The sequence below is a fragment of the Watersipora subatra genome, chromosome 9, assembly GCF_963576615.1.
Source record: "Watersipora subatra chromosome 9, tzWatSuba1.1, whole genome shotgun sequence".
In the NCBI taxonomy this organism is placed as follows: domain Eukaryota; kingdom Metazoa; phylum Bryozoa; class Gymnolaemata; order Cheilostomatida; family Watersiporidae; genus Watersipora; species Watersipora subatra.
Window position 1 is genome coordinate 50,687,112 of NC_088716.1, and position 27,628 is coordinate 50,714,739.

Here is a 27,628-nt window from a genome sequence, read left to right on the forward strand (position 1 = left end):
ATTCTCATTGTCGATGCTAAATATTGACAGCTGTCGGGCATGTCTAACAAACTACACATCCTGTTTAATGAACTACACATTACGTCTCATAAGCAACATGTCATAAAACCTTATTTGAGCGCCATGGCGCTGTATTTTTTTAGCCATTCCACTATAGTGATGTTGTATTAGAGGTGACGGTCAAATAGCGTGGCGCTTTATTTTTCGACTGGCTGGTCAGAATTTTGGAAGAATACGTTTAACCCTTTTGCGGGTGAAGCGATGTTAATCTCACCTACATTTTGTTCTCTCACACAGCAAAAAGGACATTAATGCCATCAGCATTTTTGCTAAACGGCTTGTTATATACGTTAAAGTATCCGACCAAGTCAAATGAGGAAATTAAAATTTTTTAGACTCCTTTCATTAAAACTTGTTAGACTGATACAATTATTACTTATTTTGATAGAAAAAGTTTGGAGCTAGAAAACAGATTTCAATATGCTGTAACAATGGCAACTGTTACATCATACACTATTACCAAATAATATTCTCATCGATGATTGAATCATTGTAAAGTATTCGGGTCAGGTCATAAACCACCTTAGTGACTTTGAATCAGAGTATAGCTATGATGATTATGATCATCGATACTAAAATCGGCAAATCATCACTAAAACCATGCCAACTTTGACAACAGCAATGAAAGAATTGATTATTGATGCAAGTTAGTTATTACTAGTACCATTTTGTGGGTAATTTTCTATTGATCACTTTTTATTATGGGTTCATGAAGACATAATTAATGTCATTAGAGGTGGCGTTTAATTAAATTTTGCAGCTCAAATAGAGGTTTTACGATATGTTGTGTAAATAACCACACCACCCCTCTAATGAATCAAACATGCTGTGAAGTAAATGGCAGAAGAAAACACCGCTAGCGAAATTGGAATAGTATATTCACTGTCAAATAAACCAAATAGGCTCAATAAAAATATAGACATTTGTGGATCATGTCAATTGACATAGTTTAGAAAAGTCACTCTATAAGGACATATGCCAAAATTAGCTAGGAACATTACATAGCATCACCTAATCCTCTCATAAAACAAAAGATATGCCTGTGAGTGGAGGACCATAGACTCTGTTACCTCCTTGACATGCGTGTCTGATATGTGATACCAACGGGAATGGTTGAGCACTTCCTGCTCTGTATTGATAGCAGCTGCTCCATCTATGTCACATCTGTAATAAATGAATCGCTAAAGAAACCATAAGAAAAAGTTAATGCGCATGCAATACCATGTACAGTACAAGATTAGGTTATTATTAATAAAGTATGTTCCTTGTTGGCTCATGGAACTCTGTGGAAGATGAACAGTTATAATGGCCTATTTACCTGTCAGCACTTTCTCTAGCTTCCATTTGGTTTTGTAAAACAGACATTCTCTCCAGTAACACAGACAGTGGCTTCGAGCCGTACAGTGGTTTCTGAAACGAACAGTAATGAGTATGTAACATGGAAGGTCAGATAATTCTCACTCTTAATTATGCAACGTGATTAAAATTATTTAATCTCACATACTGGTGACCTGACATGGTGTAATATAGGATAGGTGAAAAATAAAATAGTAAGATGCGCCTTTGGGGAAAACTATCCCAAATAGTTTGTGCAATACTGATATTCTATTCAGTAGCAGTATTATGAATACACAAGAAAAGATGACTGCTACGAATTGGAGCTAGATGTTTATCTATTTATCGTGTTAAGATTAGTAATTGAGTGCACATAACGTAAAGAGGTACCGAATAACCGATACACTTATTCTCATGTTTGACCTTACTAGCGGCATCTCTTTGGCCTTTACTGTACTTATTATTGGAATAAAGCTGTACTCGAACAAGCAAAATATGTTTTATATACAATTAATATTGTAAAATAATAAAATTTTCTGTAGATACCTTTTGCGAGTAAGTTATCACTAAGTTTCAGACAGTAAATAAGTAAATATGTTCATTAGTCGTAGCAAGGTTACACTAGCTTGCAAAACAATGGTAAAGAAACACATCCACTGTAAGCTCTCACAATACCACTGAATCCTTAGGTCAGCGGTTCCCAAATGGTCGGGAATTCCCCCAAAGGGGGGAAATTTTCATTTTTAGGGGGGAATTCCGGCCTTTATAAATTTTTGCTGATACATTGTATTTGCAAAGCTGCGCATAATAGTTACATGCTGCATATTGTTGTTTGTTGTTAATAAATACATTGTGTACTATCTTGTGATTTATAGTTGCATCATATTTTCTATAACTTAATGGATTTTTCACTTCCTTTTCACCGATAAGATGCAGACCAGACTATAAAGATAGTTAAACTACTAAATGCTGTGATACTTAATATTTGGTGCTGTGGAATGAAAAAGTATGCAGAATGAAAGCAAAACGAAACCTTTAAAAATAGGAGGAATAGAGTTTTTGTAGTCTGGAAAGGGGGGAAACCAGCGAAACTAATTGGGAAACCCTGCCTTAGGTGATCAAAGGAGCTCCACGATTAACGCATTCGAAATAGCATAACCAAAATATATTTAATCGACACTCTATTACTGCTAATGTCAGCAGAGGATTTGAGAATCGAGTCATACCTGTAACATGGTCTTGTGCAGCATTGGAGAGGTTCTCTGTCGCACGTATGCTGTATAGTGTCCGCTATTCAACCGACCACTGTGTTCCACCACAGCAAAGAGTAAGTATTTAACAGACATCTGACCTGCATCAATTCCCTGCAAGAGTGTAAGATATTTCAATGTTTGTCGCTATGAAGATCAGAGTTGGCTTCACAGCTCTTAAAGAAATGTGATAGGTAATTATTGTAATGTTTGTCAAGCCGTAACTTTCATTTAGTGATTCATGCTCAAGTAGGTAGGCCTTGACCTAATCCAGTGATTCATGCTCAAGTAGGCCTTGACCTAATCCAGTGATTCATGCTCAAGTAGGCCTTGACCTAAACGGTGAACTGATAAAGCTAGCTATGCGTGTTTAAAGCAGCTGCAAATGGAAACTTTTACTTTTTTTGTTTTTAGGATATAACTGTACTTTAATAAAAAATAATAAAACAATCTTATTTGTTTTACAACTCTTGCAAAGCTTCAAATGTTGCAGTAACATTGCATGTTTATCTACTATCTTAACAAGGCTCAATAGGTTTGAATTAAGTAACAATGCTTAACAAAAGCATTTCACTAGCAATGTGTCTGCATTTTATTTAGTGCAAGAAGTTTGACGTTTATCGATCAATATTTTATAGGGACATCAGACGGAAAATGGTTTAACTGGCAGTGAGTAAACTTCGATGCCATCACCCCTGTTTATTAATAAACAGAATTTAACAAAGCTGTTTTTCCGTTAAAAAAATTGACAACAGAACATGGACTGTTTATTTGTCTGATAATTGGGGCTTAGATTTGGAATATGTAATGTTTGTGGACTTCAGAGTCACACAGTAACTGGGAATGGGCCTATTATCTGAAGTTAATACACTTACAGATTCGAGGAATTCCATAATTTATCTGATTATTGCAACAAAAACAGAATTCTGTTTCAAAGCGAATGGCTAGAAAACCAGAGCCTCTCAATGCATATAATGATGTGCTAAACATTAATGTAACCTCAGCACATGACTAGCGCAGTTCTAGATCTCAACCATGCTCTGATATCAGTTAAAAACCATGTGACAAAAATCGAATATAGGTTTTCAACCTATGTTGTTATTTACTCATCATCTGATTGGTTATCGTATAGTTTAAGCTGATCATGATCTTCTGATAAACGAGTTCTAATAGACTTCAGCAATGACGTTAAAGATGTGGTTGCGTCAAATTTGAGTTGATCTTAAAATCATTTTTTTGTCCATCAGTTAATATGTTGTTTGTTGTGTTATGCGATCTCATTGCTAAGATATTTGAAGATTAAAACCGAAAAAATCTGATCCCGGTAAAAACGCTCAGGCCAAAAAAACATGCCCAGACTTGCCCAAAATGATGTAACGCGTGATACAACCTGTCAATATATCTCGTATTCACATCGGCTATTGCGATAAAAGTCTAGTCCTACGCGGCTCTATGGGCATATATTTTATTTTGTATTTGCTCATGTTGGCTAGAATAAAATTTTAAATCCAGCTACAGATACATTATTATGAATGCTTCAAAGGCCTCAAATAACGAAAATTGAAAATTTGTCGTACTTGCTTCCTACAAATGATCTGTAAATATTTGAGTGCCGACTACCAATTCTATTGCAATTGCATGAATGGAACTAAGGTTACACTACATGCATCCATTGCTTTTTTTAAATTCTCTTCACATTAACAACATAAAAATTATCAATCATCGTTTATTTAATAATTTTAACTGCTGAAAAGGAAATAAATACTTAACTAGAAAATTAAATCCATCACTACCAAATAAACTTAACGCCCACAAATGATCATCACTAAACTTGCTAAAACTGCAGGACTTAAAAAGTCACCTTAGAAATGCAATTAAGGTTGTGGTTCGTTATAAGACACTCTAGTTCTGCAGACGTGTACCATATTTTGTTAGGTTCAAAGATGCATACCATGTGACAAAACTATGTGACAAGAATTGTCAGATTTTTTTTTCACACTATAGATGGTCAGATAATGGAGATTTTAGGGTACCTGAGAGAGTGAGGAGCAGTATGGAGCCAAATCAAGGCTAATGCTGAACTCCACATGACGGTTGACTTTGCTGAAAGAGTATCCATTTTGCTGAAACCTCTTGAGATGAAGAGTGAGAATTGCTGGTGGGCTGTAGATAATCAGCTGTTTTCTCGCATTTGTGTAAACGACCTTGGCTTTTTCTATGCACAAGAATAACTCTATTACTGAGCTCTATGTAAAAAATGCAGTATTATTGAATTAATGTAGTTGTGACATTTATAGCTGTTACCAGCAAAGCATGATCATGCTGATAAACAATTAACATAATTTGTTTTACCTATAGAAATGTTGGAAAGGCAAGGCATATTTCACGTTTTTTCACCCTGAGTTATTAATCAGTAGATGACTGTATTGTAAAGAGTTAAACATAGTTAAAGCACTTGTGTCATTGTTACTTATAATTGAGCCAACCAAAGAGGTAGTAGCAACGAGCCACTGACAGGTGTCAATATTGCAGAGGTAGTAGCAAGGAGCCACTGGCAGGTGTCAATATTGCAGAGGTAGTAGCGAGGAGCCACTGGCAGTGTCAATATTGGCTCCGGTGACTCATAACACCAGGGTGTAAAGGGCAAACTGGCAAATCCTTCACTCAGAGTCGTTACCACGATTAGAATAAAAATGGTAAGAAAACATGGCTAACTATTTGCCTTCTAACAAGTTTGGCCTATTCCCTTTTGGCTAACGTGGCTTTCAAAAAAATAATTTCGATAAGTTTAACAACTTCAGTGTTTGGATAGTTATCCAAGTGTCCTCCTTATGATATTTTAGTTACCAGTCAAATCAGCATGCGGCTAGCTAAGTCCTCTTTTATATTCTACTTTCATTAAAGAAGTTATAAAACCACGTATGATACCTTATCGAGCCATTACATTACCTTGCTGATAGATTTGTGAAAAAGCTACAGTATTAAAGCATAAATAGAGTAACTATTTTATTGTTTTAAATAAACATCCAATAGCTAATGTATATGTAATGGAACATACATTCACTAATCTCTCGAGAAGTAACTGAGATTTTAATATTATACAGTCGACCTTCATTTGTTCGTACTGGTGCAGACAGAGCCATGTACAGACATTGAAAAAGTTCGGATATAGAAAATTAAGTACTGTACAGTGCTGTATATTAAACAGTTTATATTGTCTTGTACACTCCTAGGCTACAATATGTATATACAGTATACATGAGAGTAAAATATAGTTATCCTGCAATAGGCTACAGTATAACGTTAACCCTTCGATAGGCGTAGCGATATTTATGTCGCCTATATTTTGCACTTTCTCGTGGGCAGAGCGACATTAATGTCACTGTGGTCAGCAATCTTTAAGACGACTTGTCATATACGTTGAAGTATCAGATGGAATTACTACTTATTTTTATCGTGATGCTTTGGAAGTTGAGAAAAAACAGAAAAACTTTGTATTAGAAAACAGACTCCGATACGGCGTAACAATAGCGGCTCTTTATGCTAGTTCGCTGCTCCTAAAGAGCATTCTAATAGCTCATCTAGTCATTTTAAAGTCTTCAGATCTGGTAGTAAAACAGCTAATGGATGAGTCTGAAGACAATAGATAGGGTTTAGACCTTCATGTTTGCAAATCACTGCAGTTCTGATTATTCTGACGATCAATCTTCTCAGGCACATTGGTCACTAAAACAGCTGGAACTACGACAACAATGAAAGAATTAGTGAATGTAATCAAGTCATTGAGTTCTTTCGCGGAGAATTTTCTATCGATCACTTTTTAGTATGGGGCCATCAAGATTAAACAAAAGGTTTTTGTGTTGTGACCATAATAGTGAACGTGAAACATCAATAATGTTTTCGGAATTAATTTGCGCAAGGAAGGGAAAACTGAAAATAAATTTGCCCTTAAAGGGCTAAGAGCAGTAATAATAACAAATGAATTTTACAGTACAATCTTCTCTCAGGTGCATGCATTGCTTGTGTCGTCTGCCACAAGAGGCATCTATCGGTCAATGTTGTCATTCTTCCGACAGACACCGTCGGATAGGACAATTGTTCAGATCCGAGATGTTGTAAGTTCAGGAATGTTAAGTCCGATGAAGTTAACTGGAGTTATTATTACTCCAGTTAACTTCATTGGAACTGTGGTCAACTGTAGTTATTATAACAAATTGACTTACATCCGCCAAAAATTTCTTATTAAACATATGAAGGTTTACTTGCATTGCGATTAATTATGTACTTTTCAGTATTTCCAAAAAATTCTAAGCGAAAGTCAAGAACGGTGTAGGAAGCCCCAACAACTTACCAAACAGCTACTCAAAAACTCTTGAATGCTTGTTTCAATTTGCAAGCTTCACCATGAGAAATTGCAGTTGCTGTTCAAAATAGACTTCAGCGGTCACAAATTAAAGTACTTTTCATGGCAAAAATGAGGTTGTTGGCAGTGAGAAACAGAATGCAATAGATATCCAATACAGCTAGGGATATGAGAGACAGAAAGCAATAGATATCCAATACAGCTAGGGATATGAGAGACAGAAAGCAATAGATATCCAATATAGCTAGGGATATGAGAGACAGAAAGCAATAGATATCCAATATAGCTAGAGATATGAGAGACAGAAAGCAATAGATATCCAATATAGCTAGAGATATGAGAGACAGAAAGCAATAGATATCCAATATAGCTAGAGGAAAAATCAGCTACCAACCATTCAAAGATGAAGCTTTTCTCTTCGCACGCCGGTTACAGAAGGAGCAAGCAAACTTGTTAGGCCCAGTGAGCAGCTCGGGGTGTGTAAACTGTCCGAGTGAAGATAAAATACTGCAGACCTGGGGAGCACAGTCTACTTTCTCAGCTAGGGGTCTTAATGACAAGTCAACAGTGTGATGAATCCTTGCAGAACTCGGCCGATCTCCCTTTGTGTCCATTAGAGTCAACTATGGATAACATTGCGCGATTGAACCTCCAAACATAATTACTGATGCCTGGTTCAGACCAATGTCGTATGTTTGGCACGGGAGGTGCTGCACCCTTGCATGATTGTGCAGGACAATGCTCTTGTGGAGTGGGCACAGTATTTAGTTGAGTGGTGGAGTTCATAACTATCGCGATTCACATCAATCGCACACCTGCATAAGCCTGCATAGCAGGATGCGGCACCTCATAATGCCATGGGCCTGTACCAGGTATAATCAAACACTGCCTCACCTATCTATAACACAGTACAACAATAACAAACAAACCTTCTCTAAAGAAGCGGCCAGGCCATTTCCTGAAGTTTCCGTCGAGTCTAAAAGGATATTTAACTGTTGTTAGCTAAGGACAGGGAATATTGAGAGCAGGACTGATAGTACAGCAAAGTTTATGTCATTCAATCCTGTGAAGCAACACTCAATGGATAACTGTAATATTTATACAATTTGATGAGTTAGGTTTTACATCAACAGCCATTAGAAAGAAATCAGTAACAACTAACAACAAATTCTAAAAACATCATTAAAAGCAAGCTACCTACATGTATGATATGAAGATTTTTAAATTGAGATGCTGTACATGTATGGCTTTGTGATATCGAGGAGAACTGCAGCAACATAAGTATAGTGAGACGAAGAGACGGTAGCACGAGTAATTATTACATGTACCAGCCAAACAAAAATTTTTAATATTGGTGACACGATGGAATGACATGAACAATTTTGTTATTAATGTATTGTTTAAATCAAATATATATACTAAAACCAAGTTTCACACAAAAATAATGCACTCTAATGCGTGTTGGGTTCACATCAACACATGTTAATAAGGATGAAAATAACCCTCGAACATATATAATAGTTTCACTACGCATAACAGATGCAGTAATGCATAGTACAAAATTGCTACAGTTATCGAATCATATATACATGGATGGTATGTGAGCTATTTTTTAGCATTTTTATATTTTTTCATCACAAAGATTTTGCTTCAAGGTTGGGGACACTTTTTAAAGTTACCCCATCGTATTCGTCTAGCTTAGGACAGATACAATCAATGTACACACTACACTGCAGTCATTTTATGTAGCTACAGCCAGAGTCTGTCCCCGCATGAGCCTCGCTATCATTGTACTTAAACCATAACTGTCACGTACAACTTTTATTGTATGTTCTAGGTAAATCAGACACGCTGATTCCGATTTTGTACTCAGAATAAAGATTGGTCCACTAACTTTTAGAATAATGAAGGCTTTTTACAGCGCTTTAATATCGGTCTCGAAAACAACACGATCGGCAAAACAAGCTCCGCCCATAAATACGTGACCTAACCTAGCTTTTTAGGAACGGAAGTTAAGTAGGGATGTTTAGACCGATTTAGAATAATAGAGATGGGTGTTTTAAAATCCATTATTATCTAAACTCAGCTTTAAAAATAATCTGAGTCTTTTCTGAAAGGTAGATAAACTATTTAACAATGCATATTTAAAAATTTAAAAATGAGTTCAAAAAAGGGCGATAACAACGCTAGCTTGTGATAAAACCGCGCTTTTTGAGCTCATTTTTCTCAGCGTTCAGCCTACTTAAACATCAATGTAACAAGCTACGAGCAATTTTAAATAGTTTATTCACCTTTCATAAAAGACTGAGATTATTTTACAGGCTGGATTTAGATAATGGGTTTTAAGACACCCATCTCTATTATTCTAAATCAGACTAAACATCCCTAACTTCCGTTGCTAAAAAAGCTAGGTTTTGTCACATATTTATGGGCGGAGCTTGTAATGCCGATTGTGTTGTTTTCGAGACGGATATTGAAACGCTTTAAAAAAGCCTTAATGACTTTGAAGGTTAGTGGACCAATCTTTATTTTGAATACAAAATCGGAATCGGCGTGTCTGATTTACCTAGAAAATACAATAAAAACTGTACGTGGCAATTATGGTTTAACAGCCAATATGCGTAAAGCTCTTCGTATACATTGAGGTCAATGTAGACCCATTACCAGTACCCTGCAGGTTTAAGTTTGATACCTACAAACACTAAATGGATAGTCAACTAATATATGGATAAAGAGGTAAAGACAAAAGCACTAAGTAAGGCCTGTACCTTCAGAATCACTGTTGTGATAGCCGAGCTCAGACTTAGGGGTAAGCGACCGTGAGGACGGAAGGCTATCAGAGACCAGATGCGTATCATCAGCAGTCGCTATCTCTGTATCTAGGGTTGAGTTGCTATGAACTGGGACTGTGGTGTCAGAAGAGATGACAGTTTCAACAGGTGAATCTGGATCTTCATCTATTGTAGCCGATTTGGTCCTTTGCTTATTTTTTCCTTTTTTCTACAAAGAGTTTTTGAATACTCTGTTACAAAAATAATACAACAATTCATTGATGTTCTAATTGAGCACGCAGATCGAGGTCAGTAAATCGAGGTACATGGGTCGTTCAATATCAGAAAACTTTATCCATAATACGGTAGCAAGTTAATCATTAGCCATTCACAAGTACGTAGGGTTTAAGTTTTCATTGTTGTTAAATTACTTGTCACCCTTAGTTCTGTGAAATGTCTAAAAGTATAAGAACGATATATTTGTAGCCAAATTTGATCTTGTACTACGCAATGTCATGATCAAAAATCAAACCTTGGGTATCCAGATGCGGTCGACTCTAAGACAATGAGAGGCCTGCATTAATATTGATGTTTTTTACAATAATGCTGAATGAAGTTATCAACAATAATCCCCTCTCCACAGGCCTATCTACCATCCACCAGCATCGTCTATGAATAGATGGTGCTGGAAAACTAATACTCTACTGATAGTCTCTGTTTATTAAAAAAATTATGGCAAAGGATTTAAAAAAATTCTAATAATAATAACTTTTTATTTTGTAACTTGTTTCAAAACCAGTTGTAGATTTTGCCTTCCTTAGTCAGCCATTCGAGTGAAGGCAAATTTACATGTAAGTGTTGTTAATAGCAAATTTTCAATTATGCCTAGACAGTAACTCCTACAAGTGAAACTAGCGAAAGATTTGGTTGTTTTCGTGTATCTACTACGACTAAAACAAAAATGGAAATTTATGCGTACTCTATTTTTATAAGAGTACAAGTTGATATTATATTCTTGTTATATATTAGTTTTTATTATAGTTGATTAGAGCAAAACTGAGCAGTGAATAGCTTTACAGTGTGCTGAATATCACAACACTGAAATAGCGAGATAATATGACTCCTGCTGATAGGCAACAATGCTCATCAATGTAATCTTGTGTGTGGAGAAGACAACTTCTAATACTAACTTGGCTTGTTCAAAAACTAAAAAGGCATCAAAATATTTTTTTTTGGAAATTCACCTACATACTTAGGCCATAGTCTAGTGTAAATTTCGAATCACAACTATTCATATACTGTTGGTGAAAGTGGATACCATATCAGCTTGTATCTTTATCTCCAAGAAAGCATATATATAGCCAATCACAGTTTCATGTTATAATATGCTTCTACAGATTATTATACTTCTCCTACAAGTATGAAGTTGTTATACATTACACACTGACTTCTTAATCTCAACCTAGACACTAATGCTTGAAATTGTTAACGACCGAAGGAATGAAAAGACAGTATGAAGAGCAAGTGTGAAACATAAGTAACTCAGTATGCGAGATTTTTTCAAAGCGCAGATCAAAGAAGATTTGTGAGGTTTGTTTAGAGCAAATAGACAAAAGTAGAATGATGCTGCTATTAACTTTGCATGACTTTTATAGAGCACCTACTTATGCTAATCAAGTATTAACTGCAAACTTAATCACAACAGGGGAAGGATTTGTTCAAATTAATCTGCACTTTCAAAAGCAATCGAGTTGACTGCAGTCAGCATCTTCAAATAAAATTGCAAGTTAATAAATATGATGCCTCCCGTGCTGTAATTGTAATCCGTAATCTGTACATTCTGGTGTTCAGCATCTACATTTGTATGTCTATGTAATCAACACAACTGGGAAGATAAAGGCAAAAAAGGGCATAGAAAAAGGGTGGTTAGTGCAAAAAGAACTACTCATTCATTTAAATTCTTGTAAAGTTGGTGATGAGTATAATTCTAAAAAACCAGCAATAAAAATAGCCGGTAAATACTAAAATTAAACCTACACTTTTCCGAGCATTCTTCGCCGCTTTTTTTTGCTGATATTTGCTGGGCTCCTTGCTTTCTTCAGTAAATACTGCATCCTCCACCATTGACTTGCTTCCACGTCTGGAGGCGTGTTTCGACCTTTCTTCATAGACAGGTAGTGAGAGATCAAGGAATGGTTCAAATATCTGAGAGGCCTGTGAGCGATACAGAAATTATAGCAAATGGAAAGTTGTTAGATAAAAAGTGTAAAAAAATGTAAATTTTATCCCAAGTCACCACATTTTTAATTATATAAACATTCAATAAGACAAATACCAGATGTTACAAAAATAAAAATACAGACTGGCAACCATCCAAGAAGAGTTGTTCCTAAATTGTTAGTTGAATGAATTGAACTATGTCCAACAGACTCGCACCATATGACTATGATCTATTGCATGATCTGATAAACTAATTAAAAAGCCATAACAAGTTTATAAGAAACATAGAACTATCCTACCATAGAACAATCCTACCATAGAACTATCCTACCATAGAATTATCCTACCATAGAACTATCCTACCGTAAAACTATCCTACCATAGAACTATCCTACCATAGAACTATCCTACTATAGAACTATCCTACCATTGAAGTCTCCTACCATTGAAGTCTCCTACCATAGAACTATCTTACCTTTCCGCAGTCACTGCATAACACCGTACTGAGCAAATAGCCTCCAAACAGCGAGTCAACTGAGGTATGCTTGGCCTGCTGACCATAACACCTAACCTCAGGCATCACGCGGTTTCTTTCACTATCATCCAAGTTCTTCCAGTTGAACTTAGCTTTTATTCCAGACTTGACTCTCTAAAATAGCATAGGATCGCTCGCTGTGAATCAGGAAGTACACTAGGGTAAAATTACATCTTGCTTTCATCCATATGAATGTCAGTTCTAGTGTTCAACATTCCTAGCTGTAATATTGTGACACCATTGACCTCACAAAGAGCAAGATAAGGTATTGAAGTAGGTGCGGGAGCAGCCTGGTCAGGGTATTTTGCTAAAATTGTTGAGAGAAGACCACTTTAATCAAAAGTAATTTACTCATGGAACAATGTATATAATAATTCAGCTCATTTGTGCGCACTTACATGTATGTAATACAAGTCAATGGTAAATGTGAAGTTTTGTCGCTATGGTTACAAAGCTGATTATCTACTCCGTTGACTAAGAGAGTTAATGTTCCAACGAGGTATTATTACTGCACTGTTTTCTGTTTTTCGAACATCTGAAGAACATTTCAGCTTATGCTATATACATGCATGGCTAAAAAAACTTTAATTCCATTACACGTGGCTGATTATCAATACAAACAACGTTATATTCCTACTGTAAAAGCTTGAAACTTGGTAGAGTTTAATACTTGAATTTTTATTTTTATCAAATATGTTTAAATATTATAAAAATAAAAATGGGAAACCTTTCGATTTTAGCTACACTAAAACATAAAAATTGCCAATATTGTGTAATATACGCGTTACCCACAAGCTATCGCGGAGTAAGCAAATAAAACTCAAAGGCAAAAGCAATGCAAATGCCATCACAGAAAGAACTTCCTGATAGACACAAGGCCATAATTGGTTTAAACATAAAATTCAACATGCAGAAATAACTACTGTAATAATTTATTAAGCCTTGTATCAGGTCTCTTTTATCTTTGTCAGATAGTAATCATAGTAGTAGTAGTATCATTACGACCCAGTGCAGTCATATACAAACGGTGAGCCAAAGTCTTGAGTTTTATGTATTGATGTTAGTCTCTCCTTATGAATGAGTTTTATAAGATTAGCACCAGAAGTTACTGCTTTACCTAAAATCCTCCTAATTCGAAGGAGGTGAGACAAAGTTTCTTCATTTTTCAGCATATCCCTTCAGTAAATCACAACAGACTTGTGATTTACAAGTCATAAGCCCTAGACCAATAGGCCATAGCAGCGAGTAGAGCAAATAGATCAAGTAAAGAATGCAAACTAACTCAGCAGGTTCATTACACACATTCGTAAAACACAATCAAGTCCACAAGTACATAGAACTACACAAGATGAACGGAGATGCTCAATGCATTGATATAGGCAGTAGGATCAGTCAAACTGAATAAAGCCGTTGGATGGAAAAACCATATAACAGCATGTATAGTTTTTATCAATTCATGTAATCTATATTTTCTTAGCACATCGTTACTGCTTTTTGATAAACATAAAACCAAAAATTGGCAAGTAAAAAGTTTAGCTGAATTTCAACCTACTGCAACAAGCGATCAGATGCTGCTCTCAATGACAGGCAGCGATATGCAACAAGCTTGAATTCCTGAGCAAAGAGAACTTCTAAAATTAAGTTGGATAGGATTTTGTGACTAATGTTAAACTGTCATAAGCAATTTTCTACCAATTTTTTAATAAAAGGAAACTGCATCATAGTAACGAATTGTGCATAAACTGCATGAACATGGCATAAATTCAATTTGGTTAGCAAAAGTAGTAGTCAGTTGCACAGCTGCAATGACAATGATTGTCGTTAACTATTAACCATTAACATTAACCATAAACATTAACCATTAACATTAACTATTAACATTAACTATTAACATAAACATTAACCATTAACATTAACTATTAACATAAACATTAACCATTAACATAAACATTAACCATTAACATAAACATTAACCATTAACATAAAACGCATAAACTTGCTCCACTGTCACAACTCCTTTAATCCACTGAGTGCTGAAATTTACTTGTCGAAAGAGCCATCTTACTGAATGATTATACATTTGGATTATAATACTAGGTCCTAGATAAAGAAGTCAACATATTTTTCGATCCTCATTGTGTGTTTTATATCCATCTTCAAACCTATGATAGTTACAATAGAAATTACAAACTGTTATCAAGGCCAGCTGACTTCCTATAAAACTTGCAACTGTGCCAGCCAGAGTTCTGTCATTGTTTGAGTTATTCTACATGACAGTTCAAAAAATTACAGATTGGCATCAAATATTTGTCTATAAAAGGAGTTGTATTGTTCGACTTAATAGAGTGAAGAATACGGTGAACCAAAACATGTTTTACGAATAACACTGACATTTTGTTATGACTTACGGTCATTACGTATATCACCAACTTAGAACGACAGACAGTTGGAAAATTCAAAATATTTGACGATGTGTAATATCATAATGGTCCAATTCTTATCATTATTTTTTGGGCATCAAAGCAGGTCATGAAGTCTCATGAACTGACAGCAAATACAGCAATTTCTATGATGCACTTTGCAGGCCACTTGCGCCAACTCACCATGAGTTCTTCAGTCTTGAGAGCATCAAGCAAATTCCGAAGAAGTTCATGGCTGTCTTGTTGCTGGTAGCCTTTAAATCTCGGTACCTTTTTGCATATTTGGTCGAAGAGACCGCGGGGGTTGAGCGGTTTCCTCGGTCCATCATCCGGTATCATGTCCTTGAACAGCTTGACCAGTGCATCAGTCAAATTCATGCTGTCCTTTCCCAACTGTATGCTTATAGGTGCCTGCAGGCATCACAGCAACTCTATCAAGTACCGGCTCAAATATTCTATTTAAAATTTTAAACAAACTTAAATAAAGTTCCACAAGCAATACTTTCAAGTTAGCACTCTCATGCCCAGCTATTATTAACACATCTGTAACAAAACTAAATTTATATTTAACAACTACCGTACTTTTCGGACTATTAGCCGCTACTTTTTTCTGACGATTTGAGCCATGCGGCTTATGTAAGGGTGCGGCTGTTGCGGCTTTTTCTTTCACCGCTAGGGCGCATTAACCAGAATCTCCGGTTAGTGTGCCTCTAGCAGTGAAAGAAAATACGAAACAATGCCTAACGGTACTGTTCCATTAGGCACTAGGTTAAAAAGCGCCGGTTAATACGAAACAGCGCCGTTAGGCACTGTTCCGTTTTAAACAGCAAAGTTGGCGCCGCGTTAGAAAGAACCGTCCTGAGTTCTGCAGCCTATACAAAGATGCGGCCTATGTATTGTTTTATTATCGTTTTTTGGAAAATAAAGCAGATGCGGCTTACATAGGGGTGCGGTTTAGTCCGAAAAGTACGGTAAACCTTTTGATTACAAGTAGATTTGCTTTTGTGCGGAGCCACACTAAGGTCCAACCATCAGTTAAGTCTTGTGAGCTATATTATCAATATATGAATAAATAGAAATCTTTGGCTACACACCAGGTGAGAGGGTCTGGAGTCGTCTGTATCACTATCATCATAGTCACTTCCTAGAGACTGCAGACTCGTAGTATAACCTGGTAGATTGAGCATCCGCTCATTATGTTTAATGTCATTGAGTAGATGATTAAGCTCTGAGACCTGAGAGAGACTTTGGATGACTGCATTGAAGAAGCAGGTATTGCCTAAATTAGAGAGACCCTGTAAAAAAATTGCTTATTTTTATTCATGGAGACGCATACAACCACCGCGAATATAAATGGGATGTACAGGTCTCGCAGAAATTTTTTGTAGAGCATGCTGAGCCATATAGGTCTGCTGTGAGATATGAAATGCCTGAATTACCAGGTAGAATCAATTACATAGCAATTACTTCTAATTATTAAAAAAAAAGTGAAATAGAATCAAACTATATCATCAGTTTTAGCCTTAACCTTGCACGATTTCATTTAGGACTTAATGCATGCCTTCATCAACACACCCTGCAATACTCCCCACTGGTTTTAACCACTCAATGGTTAGTATGAATCAAATGAAACCACGCTAAACTAAGCCCTGGATATCACCTAGAAGTAATGGACTAGAGCAATAATACACCAATAAGTATATCTGCGGGTACGGGTACCATCTTCAATACCTGTGAGTAAGCCTTCCCACATGAGAGCTGTCACTGCTGCCAGAACATATACTGGTATACTGGCAGACAATCTGCCAACGTTGTCTGCCAAGTCTGGATTTCATAGAGAACTAGATAATTGACCTCTCAAATCATACACAAACAGCTATTTTTCCAAATACAAAATTTTAAAATTAAATTTTCGCAGACACGAAAAATCATTAAACAGTTATAAAGTACAAAGAGTGAAAGTTTTGTTGAAAAAAGCCTTTAAAATACAACCCTTAAAGTTGCTAAGGTAACCTAAGGCAACATTTCAATGCAGCCAACTTTTAAGTAGACTAAAAGTAGGGTTGAGTGAGTAATCACTTTTTACAGTGCATTGGCATATGAACATCTATTGCTGAAGAGAAGCTTAAAACCAATTCTATAAATCTATTGGTGATCCAATTATGGTTTATATTCATTCGTGCAAGTGTGAAGACAAAAGTGCATTTTAATATTGATTAATGAATGCACACCTTATATTTTCCTATTACGTAAATAAAAATATACTTTGGGTCATTCTGGTTTGTAAATTTCCAAGTATCAAAGCTAACGTTTATAACAATTATAACTATTCAAGGTAACAATTTAAAATTCCTTATCCAAGAGCAAGATTTTTACCCTAAACTATGCAGTAAATGAAATGGTCAGCAATACCTGCTATATCATAACAATAACATCCCAGACCTGTTAGGGTTTATCTACCGTGAATTTAAGAGATATTTCAATTTTCAACATGAAATATTAATCAATTTACTTCATAAAGGGTTACAAAGTGTGCCGACACGATTTCAGGAGTGCATAAACAAGCAGATAGAAATTACTGGCTTCAAAAGTTACCTTTAACTTGGGGCCAGACTTGCTGATTGCACCACTACCCCGACAAGCAAGGCTCACGGGTACTGCTGTATCTACACCATTCTCTGCCGAGTTGAGACGAGCTTGATGTGACTGTCGAGATGAGCCAAGGTTTTTCATGACAAAAGTAACGGCATCTTTTAGGACACGGTTATTGCTGCCGGTTAGCTCATCGTCACACTCGTAGCACCTGTTATAAATGTCGCCATGAGCACAAGATCACTAGATATGCACACACATACATGTATATACCTCAATAAGACATATAGGCTTCGTAGCAAGCCTTACCAAATAAAAAAGAAACTGCCTATTTAACCTTAAAACTGCACAAACATAGCTCAACATACAACCATTGAACCTCATGCAAGAGTATTTGAATTTATTGCAAACATAATGCAGTAAACAAGCATAAGTGCTGAGTTACAGTTTTACAGCTACACAAATAATTATCAGGGTTGCAAAGATTTTTCCGAGACAGTAAATACCACTGGGAAAAATACGGTTTTCACCATCCGCTGTAAATACTCCGAAATAAATGGGGAAAATATGAAAAGTTGAAATCGAGCAATAAATTCAAACTATCATGCTTTTTGCTGTCTTTTTATGGTCTAACTAAACTATCAACACTGAAAGTAAGAATGCTGAAAGCATTTTAGCCATCTGGTGGTCTTCCACAGTTCCACTAGCCATAGTAATAATACTCAAAGAAATCTCAAATCGAGTTAAGTCTCAATATATGGCCCTCAAGCAAGAGTGAGACAATATGCAATTCCAAGCAAATGGGGACACGGATGTCGTTCTCTTCCCAAGTTATAGCCAAGTTGTATATGCTTGTAATTAAACAATGGAATAACTAATTATGGACATTACCCTATGAAGTTATTGTCTGTTGTTAGCAAATAGCAACTATTGGCGAAAGATCACTTTACCACAGATCATGGCTAGACTTAGTGTGAGCATTAAATTTGTTAGTTTGTAGAAGTATTTTTAGAGTAAAATTCTTTTCAACCAATAGTTGAATCGAGTGAAATTTTTTAGCAAAATACAGGCTAATCGTTACAAAAATATATCCAATCTTTGTCGTTTAGATTGATTGGATGAGCCAAACTTCGGGGTGCAGTATGAGTTTAGGTCTTTTGGTTATTCTAAGTTGTGAAACTTGTGCTAATTGGTACAATAGAGCTGACAAAAGTGCATCAACTAATTCATTGTTTACAGTTTAATTTTGTGAAAGTTTGATGAGCGACACAAACCCATATTTGGTGAGTAAAACTTTGAAATTTGCCATGCTTTTCCTATAAAAATACAATTTACACTTTACCTTAGGTATTTTTACCAATAAATACCAATTTTCACAATGTTCCGAAAAAATTTTCCCAATTCCCGGAAAAATTCCAACCCTAATACTACTATGCATAGACTTATGATAGGGGTACATACACATTCTATGTGGCAACATTGATAGTCAAGTCTAAGGACAATCAGGTTTATGGAGGATGTTAGTTTACAGTGTTTTGATTACTGATGGAAAAATCTAAAATGCTTCAATCTGAATTCATTGTCATCAACCATTGTAAAATAAGATAGCCCAAATATTCAAGACGATCAGGTTCTTGAACAATAGTACATGTAAGTTGATCAATTAGGTTGACTAGAAAAAACGAATGATTGCGCTATAAAAGCAAGGCGCTCCTTAAACCAACTAAAAACTCGACTTCCTCACCAGATCATCTCTGTGGTGGTGTTCAGTACAATATGGTGCGAATCGGAGCGTGGCTGCCTCCAGTGCTTAAGTCCATGTTGGTGCTTGCTCGACCGGCCACAACCCTACAACAAATTTGCATCTTTTTTGCCGCATAACATTTATGGATCAGCCCTTTAGCGCCCAACTCCAACTTGGCGCTCACTCTAGCAGTCAAAACAAGCTTCATCTGCATTTACAGGGCTACATTCAAGGCCTGGCTAATCACAATGACAAATTGCAACTTTATCAAATCATGTGCATATCCGTTGCGGCTACAGAAGCCAACGCTAGTAAATGATATGTTCAAATTATGTTGCATCGAAAAATATATTAACGAACTGGCTTTAGGACTTCCCAGCATAATTGTTGAAACATTTTCAGAGTATTTGTATTGCAAAATAGATCGTCAACCAATAGCAATAGCGTTGTGAACTGAACTGTGTAAACAGCTATTTGCTTTGCTATATTATTTTGCTATTATATTGTGCTATTTTGCTTATTATATTGCTACTTTGCTATATTTTGCTCAAAGGAAAAGAAATTCCACATTTCAACTATAAAAACTGCTAAATGCAAAAATGCTTGAAGTTTATGTTATAAATCAACCTATAGAAAAAGAGACTCTTTAACAGATTTAATTACCAAAAGAACCTTCTTAAGTGTTTCATAACAGTTCATATCTAAGCTAGTGACTATATAAATCAATCATTTTTAATCATGAATGCATCGGTATTATATCCAATAACGTACACGATCTGCATTGACGACGAGTGGCCAATTTCAGGCCTTTAGGTTTGCACGACAAACATTTTAGCATTTGTTTTATAGCTGCACAAGATAAATAGCACACAGACTGCACATCAGTTCTGACTAGGTCAATTGTTCAATAATCATGCTTTGAGTAAAACTTGCGATGCGGTAATTTAATGTAAAAAATTCTTGGCACACTATCAATAAAAACTATGCATTTAGTGAGCAGCAGCACCAAATAAACCTAAACAGGAGTCATTATGATAGTACCAAATAGATTTGCAACCCATCGATACGCAGGCAATATTTTGCTTCTAATTTAACATAGATGTCAATGGTAAGTGAGCCCTTCAGCCTCAATTAGCTCAAAATCATAGAGCAAGTGATAGAACCAAATTTGCATAATGTTGCCCATTGCTTGCTGCAAAATAGAACAATTCCATATATTTGTAATCTGCATGGTCATGTTGAAATTTGTCTTTATGAAACTTTTCAATGAGAAGTGAAACAAACTACAATTTCTCAGCTGTTACGACTTACTAAATCTAGACATGATTAGCCATAGCCACAAAAGCTAAAATACTTATTGTTAGCTTTTAGATTAACCATTGCTATGGCACCGAATCAGCTTGAAAAAGCTGTAGAATTTACAGACACGAGCTAACTTCCGACACGAGCTAACTTCCGACACGAGCTAACTTCCGACACGAGCTAACTTCCGACACGAGCTAACTTTCGACACGAGCTAACTTTCGACACGAGCTAACTTCCGACACGAGCTAACTTTCGACACGAGCTAACTTCCGACACGAGCTAACTTTCGACACGAGCTAACTTTCGACACGAGCTAACTTTCGACACGAGCTAACTTTCGACACGAGCTAACTTTCGACACGAGCTAACTTTCGACACGAGCTAACTTCCGTATACTGAACAGTCACAACTACATAATTTCTAGTGACATTATCACTGCGAGTAGACAGACACGTGCTTATGGATTGTAACATTATGAAGTCTGTTATTTTAAAATGTTTGCTAATCTGTTAGCCGTTGAAAGTGGAAGACACTAAGAACACACCTGATATCCACATTGCAGACAAACCCAAATGGATGTATCAATAGAAAGAGTATGAATGTCTTCTGTAACAATCTCTTCATTTACACATCCCTACAATCCGGAATAAACTAGTAAACATTTCTTTGCATGACAATCCTGCTGTTGCTAATCCTGCTGTTGCTGACAAACACAGTAATAAAAACCAGCAACAACCACTTAACGCAAACAAACACATCTAACAGGAATAATCTGTACACATAGTAAAACACTCAAAAAAATCAAAATAATCATGGGGAATAAAATATACTTCACAATATGAACACACTTCATATTACAATAACAATAACACTAGCTACATAATAAATTCTGCGCCTGAGTTCATCAAGTGTTGATAAATATTGTCACCATTCAACAATTTGGAGCCTGATCTTGTATACACAAGCAAGTCCCCTGATCCTAGACCATATTAACAAACTTCCATCAACTGTGAAAGCAGTTGGAATAGCGCAAAACCCTTTAATATTCTGCCGACAGCCATTATTCATTTTTCGGTCTGTTAAAAATGCCGTGGTTATTTCGGCAAAATCTCAAGAACTAATATGCCAATCGACTTGAAACTTTGGAATTATACCGAAAGCCTACGATGTACAAATCGACCAAAAACCAAAGTCAACTAAACAACAAAACTACAAAGAAGAGCTTACTCAGGCGTAGGATCAGGTGGGGAAACAACTCCCTGAATTACCTCAAGCTCGGACTTCCAAGTGTTAATGAAACAGCTTCAGGGTTGCATAGACAAAGTGAGAGTGCCCCATAAACAAAGTGAGTGTGCCCCCTCCCTGAAACTGTACCTTTGCATCGAAAGCAATCTGATAAACTTACAGCACATTGTATAGTAGAACAGGCTTTCACAGCTTTACGAACTGCAGAGATATTGACAGATTTTTGTATATGAGTGCAACGCTTGTTTCTCGCTCCAGAATCTGGAAACAAATAAATAGTAATACGAGTTGACCGAAGGTAGCAAGTTTCAGGTAAAATCACAATTACACAGTATAATACCCAGTATGTACTATGTATTAATCCAAAATGCTTAAGCTATCATTTTTCTTAAGCTGCAAACATGAAAATGTCCCCAAGTTCAGTCTGATCTATTATTGAAAAGGACAAGCATTATAATTATTGTTATAATTATGACCTTTTTTCACAAGATCAAATGTTGAGCTAACTTTTCAGTAATTAAAAAGAGAAATGTCGATCAAGGGTTATACACTTATGCACCAAACAAGATCACTTTACATTCAACTGTGAAAAAATGTATCATTTAAAATAGCCTTGAAAAAAGCACATACATGTACCAAATTTACCAAGAGTGTTGAGTGCTGTCGCATCCAAAAAGGTGCATATTAAGAGACACAATGGCAAGTTTTCCCAATGGATTCGGCGTAAGAAATTGTCAAAAGATTATGTGAACACTTTCCCATATTTGTAGTAGAAAAATACTCTGCGTCTAATCATTATGACAGAGTTCAAAGAGTGGTAATTAGGTTTCGTCAGTTTTTTGTGTTCATTAAAATGTTCGCATTCTGTGCGCAAACTAAAAAATTGCAAGAGCGAAATTAGAAGTGCTCTCATCCTAGTTTTAGTATCATAACGAGCCTCATTGAGCATTGGCTCATATTTTCAAAAATAAATTTCCAACTTCAAAAAACTTTACCACACTAAAGAATATCATTAACTGCAGATTTTCATCACTCAGATATAAACAACTATAGAGTCTTGACTCCACGAAATATTGTTTTTCTAGCAACATGATTGAAAAATGAGTTTAGAATTTTTTGACATAGGTATGATGTAAATGTGTCATTTTTTTCAATTACAATAATGAAACTTATTACAAACAATTATGCAGTAGGACTGTTTTGTTGTTTATATGACCTAATGGTTTAGTCTAAGCGCACCTGTTATGGAAAATTTTGCATTTGGTAAAGCTCCAAAGAGCACTAAGCAAGTATACTTACGAAAAGCTATGGCTTATTTTCATGAAGAATGTTCAAATATATTATTTATAATTGCGGCAACAAACATCAAGTTTTCTTTTCAAATAATGGGATCAACTATAGAGAATTGAACTTGATTATTGATTATATTCAACTGAATAGCTCTATGAAATTGGCCTTAAACATAAATAAAGTTACTAATACTCGCCAAATGTTCAATTTTGGTATCCATGATTAAAATTTCAGGCCAACATTGTGTTTAAAGTATGGCATAATAAATCTGGAAGCTTAAGTAAAAATATACTTACTCAAAACTTTTGTAAATAAATCCATAGTTCCTAGTTTGCATATAAATGTGGTGTTCGTCGGACAATGGTAAATAGTATATAATGTATAATATAATAGTATATAATGTATAGTATATGTGGTTGATTTACTATCCTCCATATTGTCCTACTTCTAAATATTTTTTAGCTCCTCTCCCACTCAGGAACTGCTATACTGACTTTAGCATGTACTAGAAAATCACTGCCAATGAATATTTATAATCATTGTTTTTTACAAAATTCAACATGTTGTGAATAGTTATAGCCAAAAATTATTTTATGGCTTGGCCTAATGGGTCACCTTTCATTATAGGAGGTCACTAAAAATCAGAGGCTTCGTTATTGGAAAAATAGAGAAACAAAACCATACATTCCTAATCTTGCCTGAAATACATTTCCACAGATTCATCTATCACTAATAACAGGCCTTAGTCCGTAATTGAGCCTCCAAATGAACACAGTAGGTTTTTCGGTGACTCCATACAAAATTGTTTAACTAGTTGTGTTACTGTTACTCGATAATGAAAACATTAAATATTCAAATGTTATACACACCTGTGGTAAAAATTTTTACCCAAACCGCAATCGGCTCATGGCTAGTATTATGTAGTAAACGCTAGTATTGACATTTAGCTTTGACAATTAAATCACCTGAGTCTTTGTCATCTGAATTATAAGCATTATGTTGTCGAGAAGTTTTTTTGCCAGCCTTACGCTTATTCCTTGCCATGGCAACATCTGAGAATGGGCACTGTGCTTCAATAACTCTCATCTCTTATCCTCATAGATACTCAGCATAAAATCAGTACCATGATTTTACTTTTTTCTTTAGAATAGAGAGTGATATTGTGTCTGAGAAAGTTTTACCTAAAAAATGATGAAATGAAAAAAATATATATAACAAAAGTATTACAAGCGGCACGGCATTCTCTTTCTGCAAGAAATGTAATAGTTAACGACTGATACTTATACACATTTTGAGTTATAGACATTTTGAGAAGAATTGCAATAGTTTTACGATTATTAAAGTACTTGCAAGTCAACTTAAGTGCGCTACTTTATTATCTGGTGTATAATATTAGCGACTACAAGCTCAAAAGTTTCTTGTATGAAAATAAAGAAGTTTTATAATATGCAAGGAGATATTACATTCTTCTATGCAATATCCGCGATCCACCGAGCAACATTGGTTTCCTGTTAGGATTTGACCTTCCTAAACCTGCTGACTTCGCGATTAGACTAACTTTCAAATTTTTAATACTGCGGTACGAGTTTGCAATCCTCCCGCGTTGCTGAGCGTAGCACTTTGGTTATTGACCCAGTTTATAGGAACAAGAAGACAATTTCTAACAGACGATCTTCTGGAAACTGCTAGATATGTGCATCCGCGAAAGAAATTTATAATTAATTTGCGTAAAATTAGTCAAATAAAAGCACATACTTAATACTTCAATATAGATAATAATTAAATAATTAATATATCATAACTCAGTTTTAGTAAATTAAAAATATTTTTAGATTTAACAGTAAATATCAATTTACAGTGACAGCCGCGAAATAACTCAAATTTCAGCATGCACAGTCAGGGTTTTTCTAATTCTCTCCAGTGCACTCATTGAATCGTGAGGCGCAGGACGTATCTTTACCAATCGGTTTTATAGTAGTAGCTTGATACTTTTCATTGAATTACTAAATTTTTCTTTGATAATGGAGACTGTTAATAACACTCAAGCCCAAGAAACGTTGCAATATCACCAAGTTCTGAAACTGAATAAAGTTTACCAAATGCCGATGGAGCTTCACGGAAGAGGAAACTTTCCCACGCTGGAGGTTGGTTTAGTGCATATGTGGAAACGGGTTTGTTCGTTTGTGTGAAATTTATTAAGACAGCGATGATGGTGGTTTGCTATAGAGTACATGCAACTTATTCTAGTTGGTAAGTTGCAATGGAGTTTATAAAAAGCCTTAACAGCTAACTCCGCAGTGTTAGCTGCGGGTGCAATAACCTTACCCCACCGGTTTCTTGATTAGTTGGCGAATGTTTTACAACAGATACATATATAAATGGTGCGCCATATGTTTCGAATTCTGTATTCGGCATCGTCCTATTTCGCTTCAAGTCGCACTGAAGTCATTGTTCATTTTTTTGTGTTTAGGTACGGATGCAGGATTTGGTGCAGAAAGTGTATAGCAAGCTAGAAAAGAATGGTGTCATCATCAAAGATGTTCGGCTTAATGGCTCTACGGCCAGCTACATTGTTGGAGACGCAAAAACCAATCCTCTTACTTACAATGATATCGATCTAATATTTTCCTTGGATAGCAAAAGCGAGGAAAAGTTACTCTGTATCAGAGATTATGTTATGGAATGTCTCTTGGAATATTTTCCAGATGGCATTATTCGAGACAGACTGACCAATGTAGCATTGGCAGATGGGTATGTGAGTAAAATGACAAAAGTTTGGCAAGACAATGGTGACAAATGGACTCTTGTAACCCTGTCAAATAATCGTGGCATGAATTTAGAGTTCAAGTTCGTAGTTAAAATGAAACGGAAATACCAGTTCAGCGTGGACTCATTTCAAATTGTTCTTGATAGCCTCATGCAATTTTACGAGCTCTCATCAACAGAGATGAGCGAGGACTTTTATCCGACCATTACTATTGAAAGTGTTTGGGGCGACTACCAGGAAGCATTATCTCACTTGAACAACCGCCTTATACACACGCGGGCCCCGCAGGAAATCCGTGGAGGTGGGTTGCTGAAATACTGTGAACTGTTGGCAAGAGGTTTCAAACCTGGCTGTAGCCTCGCAGAAACGGAGACAATAGAAAGACTGATGTGTTCTCGCTTCTTCATTGACTACTCCGATCCAACTTCGCAATTACAAAAACTCAATTCATATCTTATCAATCATTTTGGTGGCGATCTCCAATTAATGGTATGCTATCTTGACAAACTGTACACTGTGGTCAACACAAGTACTGTTTGTTTGATGAGCCATGAACGAAGAGAAGCTTTACATCTCATTATGAATGTCCGCAACGACCACATACGTGCACTTAACTGGCATCATTTTCGGCCAGACTGTTGGAATGGTGAAAAACATGCTGCTGCTACCTATGAGGACTACATTTATTCCCCCAGTTATTTTCCAGTACAGCAAGCGGTCGCTCTTTACTCAGGTTTTACATGTGTCCAACATGTGTACTAGTGATTCTAGTCAAAATCCTTAAAAAACTCTATTTCATGTATAAGGGATGACCAATTCCTTAGATATTTCTAACGTCAATAGCTTTATATAATATTTTCAAGCAATCATTTGTCAGGTTAGCCTAGTTACTGATGCTGACCATATTCACAGTTCTATTACCAATTTGTCTATTACTTTATTGCTCAGTTATGTATATATAGATGAGACGATTCAGATTGTTACTGTCTCGGTATTGGACCAATATTTTTTTATGTGTATCAAATTTGTCTATAAAATAGCGAATTATGCATCTCATTTTTCATACTACAATTATGGACATTATGTCGTGTTGCAATTAATATTGTATATATGTATCTGTTGGACTAATAGTACAGCCCATTACAGTTATTTACTTTTATATCGTGCAAATCACTAATCAACTGAAAGATAAATAAAAACTCAGGAACCTCTACTTTTTGCATATATATGTGTAATACTACGTTATACACTGGCTTAAATGCTGGCATTCGTAATTTACAGAAAATGCCTTTGCGTAGTTAATTCACCTCTTCATCATTGCAGTAGTTAACTCAAATTAAAATTAAGATGTAAATGTGTTGACTGTGCGAGGCCCATAGACCTATTAACTATACTAATTATCAACTATATTAACTATAGTTAATAGGTGTATGGCTAGGCTTAATACGTTTTCACCCCGATTAGGTGATGGTGGCATTATAGTGGTCCATATACCGACAAAGTGAATCTACATGATCTGGCTCATTAGTCACAATAAATGGAAATAATCTGTCCAGTGTTGCAATACACAATAGAATGGGAGTATCAAATTTGTTTGCAAATGGAAAGAGCAGTTAGTATCTATGGTTGCAGTGTTGGCACCACAAAATGCTGCAATGATATCTGTCTGTAGCGACTCTGAGGTCTTGTATTGTATGGTTTTAAAAAGACAGCTTGGTAGCATTTTCAATT

At 35.8% G+C, this 27,628-nt stretch overlaps 2 protein-coding genes across 3 annotated transcripts; one reads left to right on the forward strand and one right to left on the reverse strand.

The window, feature by feature from the left end:
• Window positions 1-917: 917 nt before the first annotated feature.
• On the reverse strand, window positions 918-24,669 carry LOC137403584 (ubiquitin carboxyl-terminal hydrolase 45-like). 2 transcript variants are annotated; one of them, XM_068089544.1, is made up of 17 exons: window positions 24,594-24,669; window positions 24,096-24,311; window positions 22,001-22,101; window positions 21,140-21,229; window positions 19,291-19,394; window positions 17,550-17,757; window positions 16,049-16,249; window positions 15,138-15,365; window positions 12,475-12,648; window positions 11,817-11,993; window positions 9,777-10,008; window positions 7,938-7,984; window positions 7,403-7,631; window positions 4,679-4,860; window positions 2,622-2,759; window positions 1,379-1,470; window positions 918-1,224 (listed from the first exon to the last, which is right to left on the reverse strand). In XM_068089544.1, exons 2-17 carry the CDS (start codon window positions 24,214-24,216, stop codon window positions 1,068-1,070), a joined length of 2,481 nt encoding a protein of 826 aa, XP_067945645.1. In that variant the 5' UTR covers window positions 24,217-24,311; window positions 24,594-24,669; the 3' UTR covers window positions 918-1,067. The 2 variants fall into 2 exon arrangements, with proteins under 2 accessions (XP_067945645.1, XP_067945646.1); XM_068089545.1 differs by having other exon boundaries at window positions 24,477-24,600.
• Window positions 24,670-25,064: 395 nt separating this feature from the next.
• LOC137403585 (terminal nucleotidyltransferase 5C-like) lies at window positions 25,065-27,110 on the forward strand. Its single transcript, XM_068089546.1, has 2 exons — window positions 25,065-25,274; window positions 25,601-27,110. The coding sequence occupies exons 1-2, from the start codon at window positions 25,152-25,154 to the stop codon at window positions 26,657-26,659; spliced, it is 1,182 nt and encodes a 393-aa protein (XP_067945647.1). The 5' UTR covers window positions 25,065-25,151; the 3' UTR covers window positions 26,660-27,110.
• The last annotated feature ends 518 nt before the right edge of the window (window positions 27,111-27,628 follow it).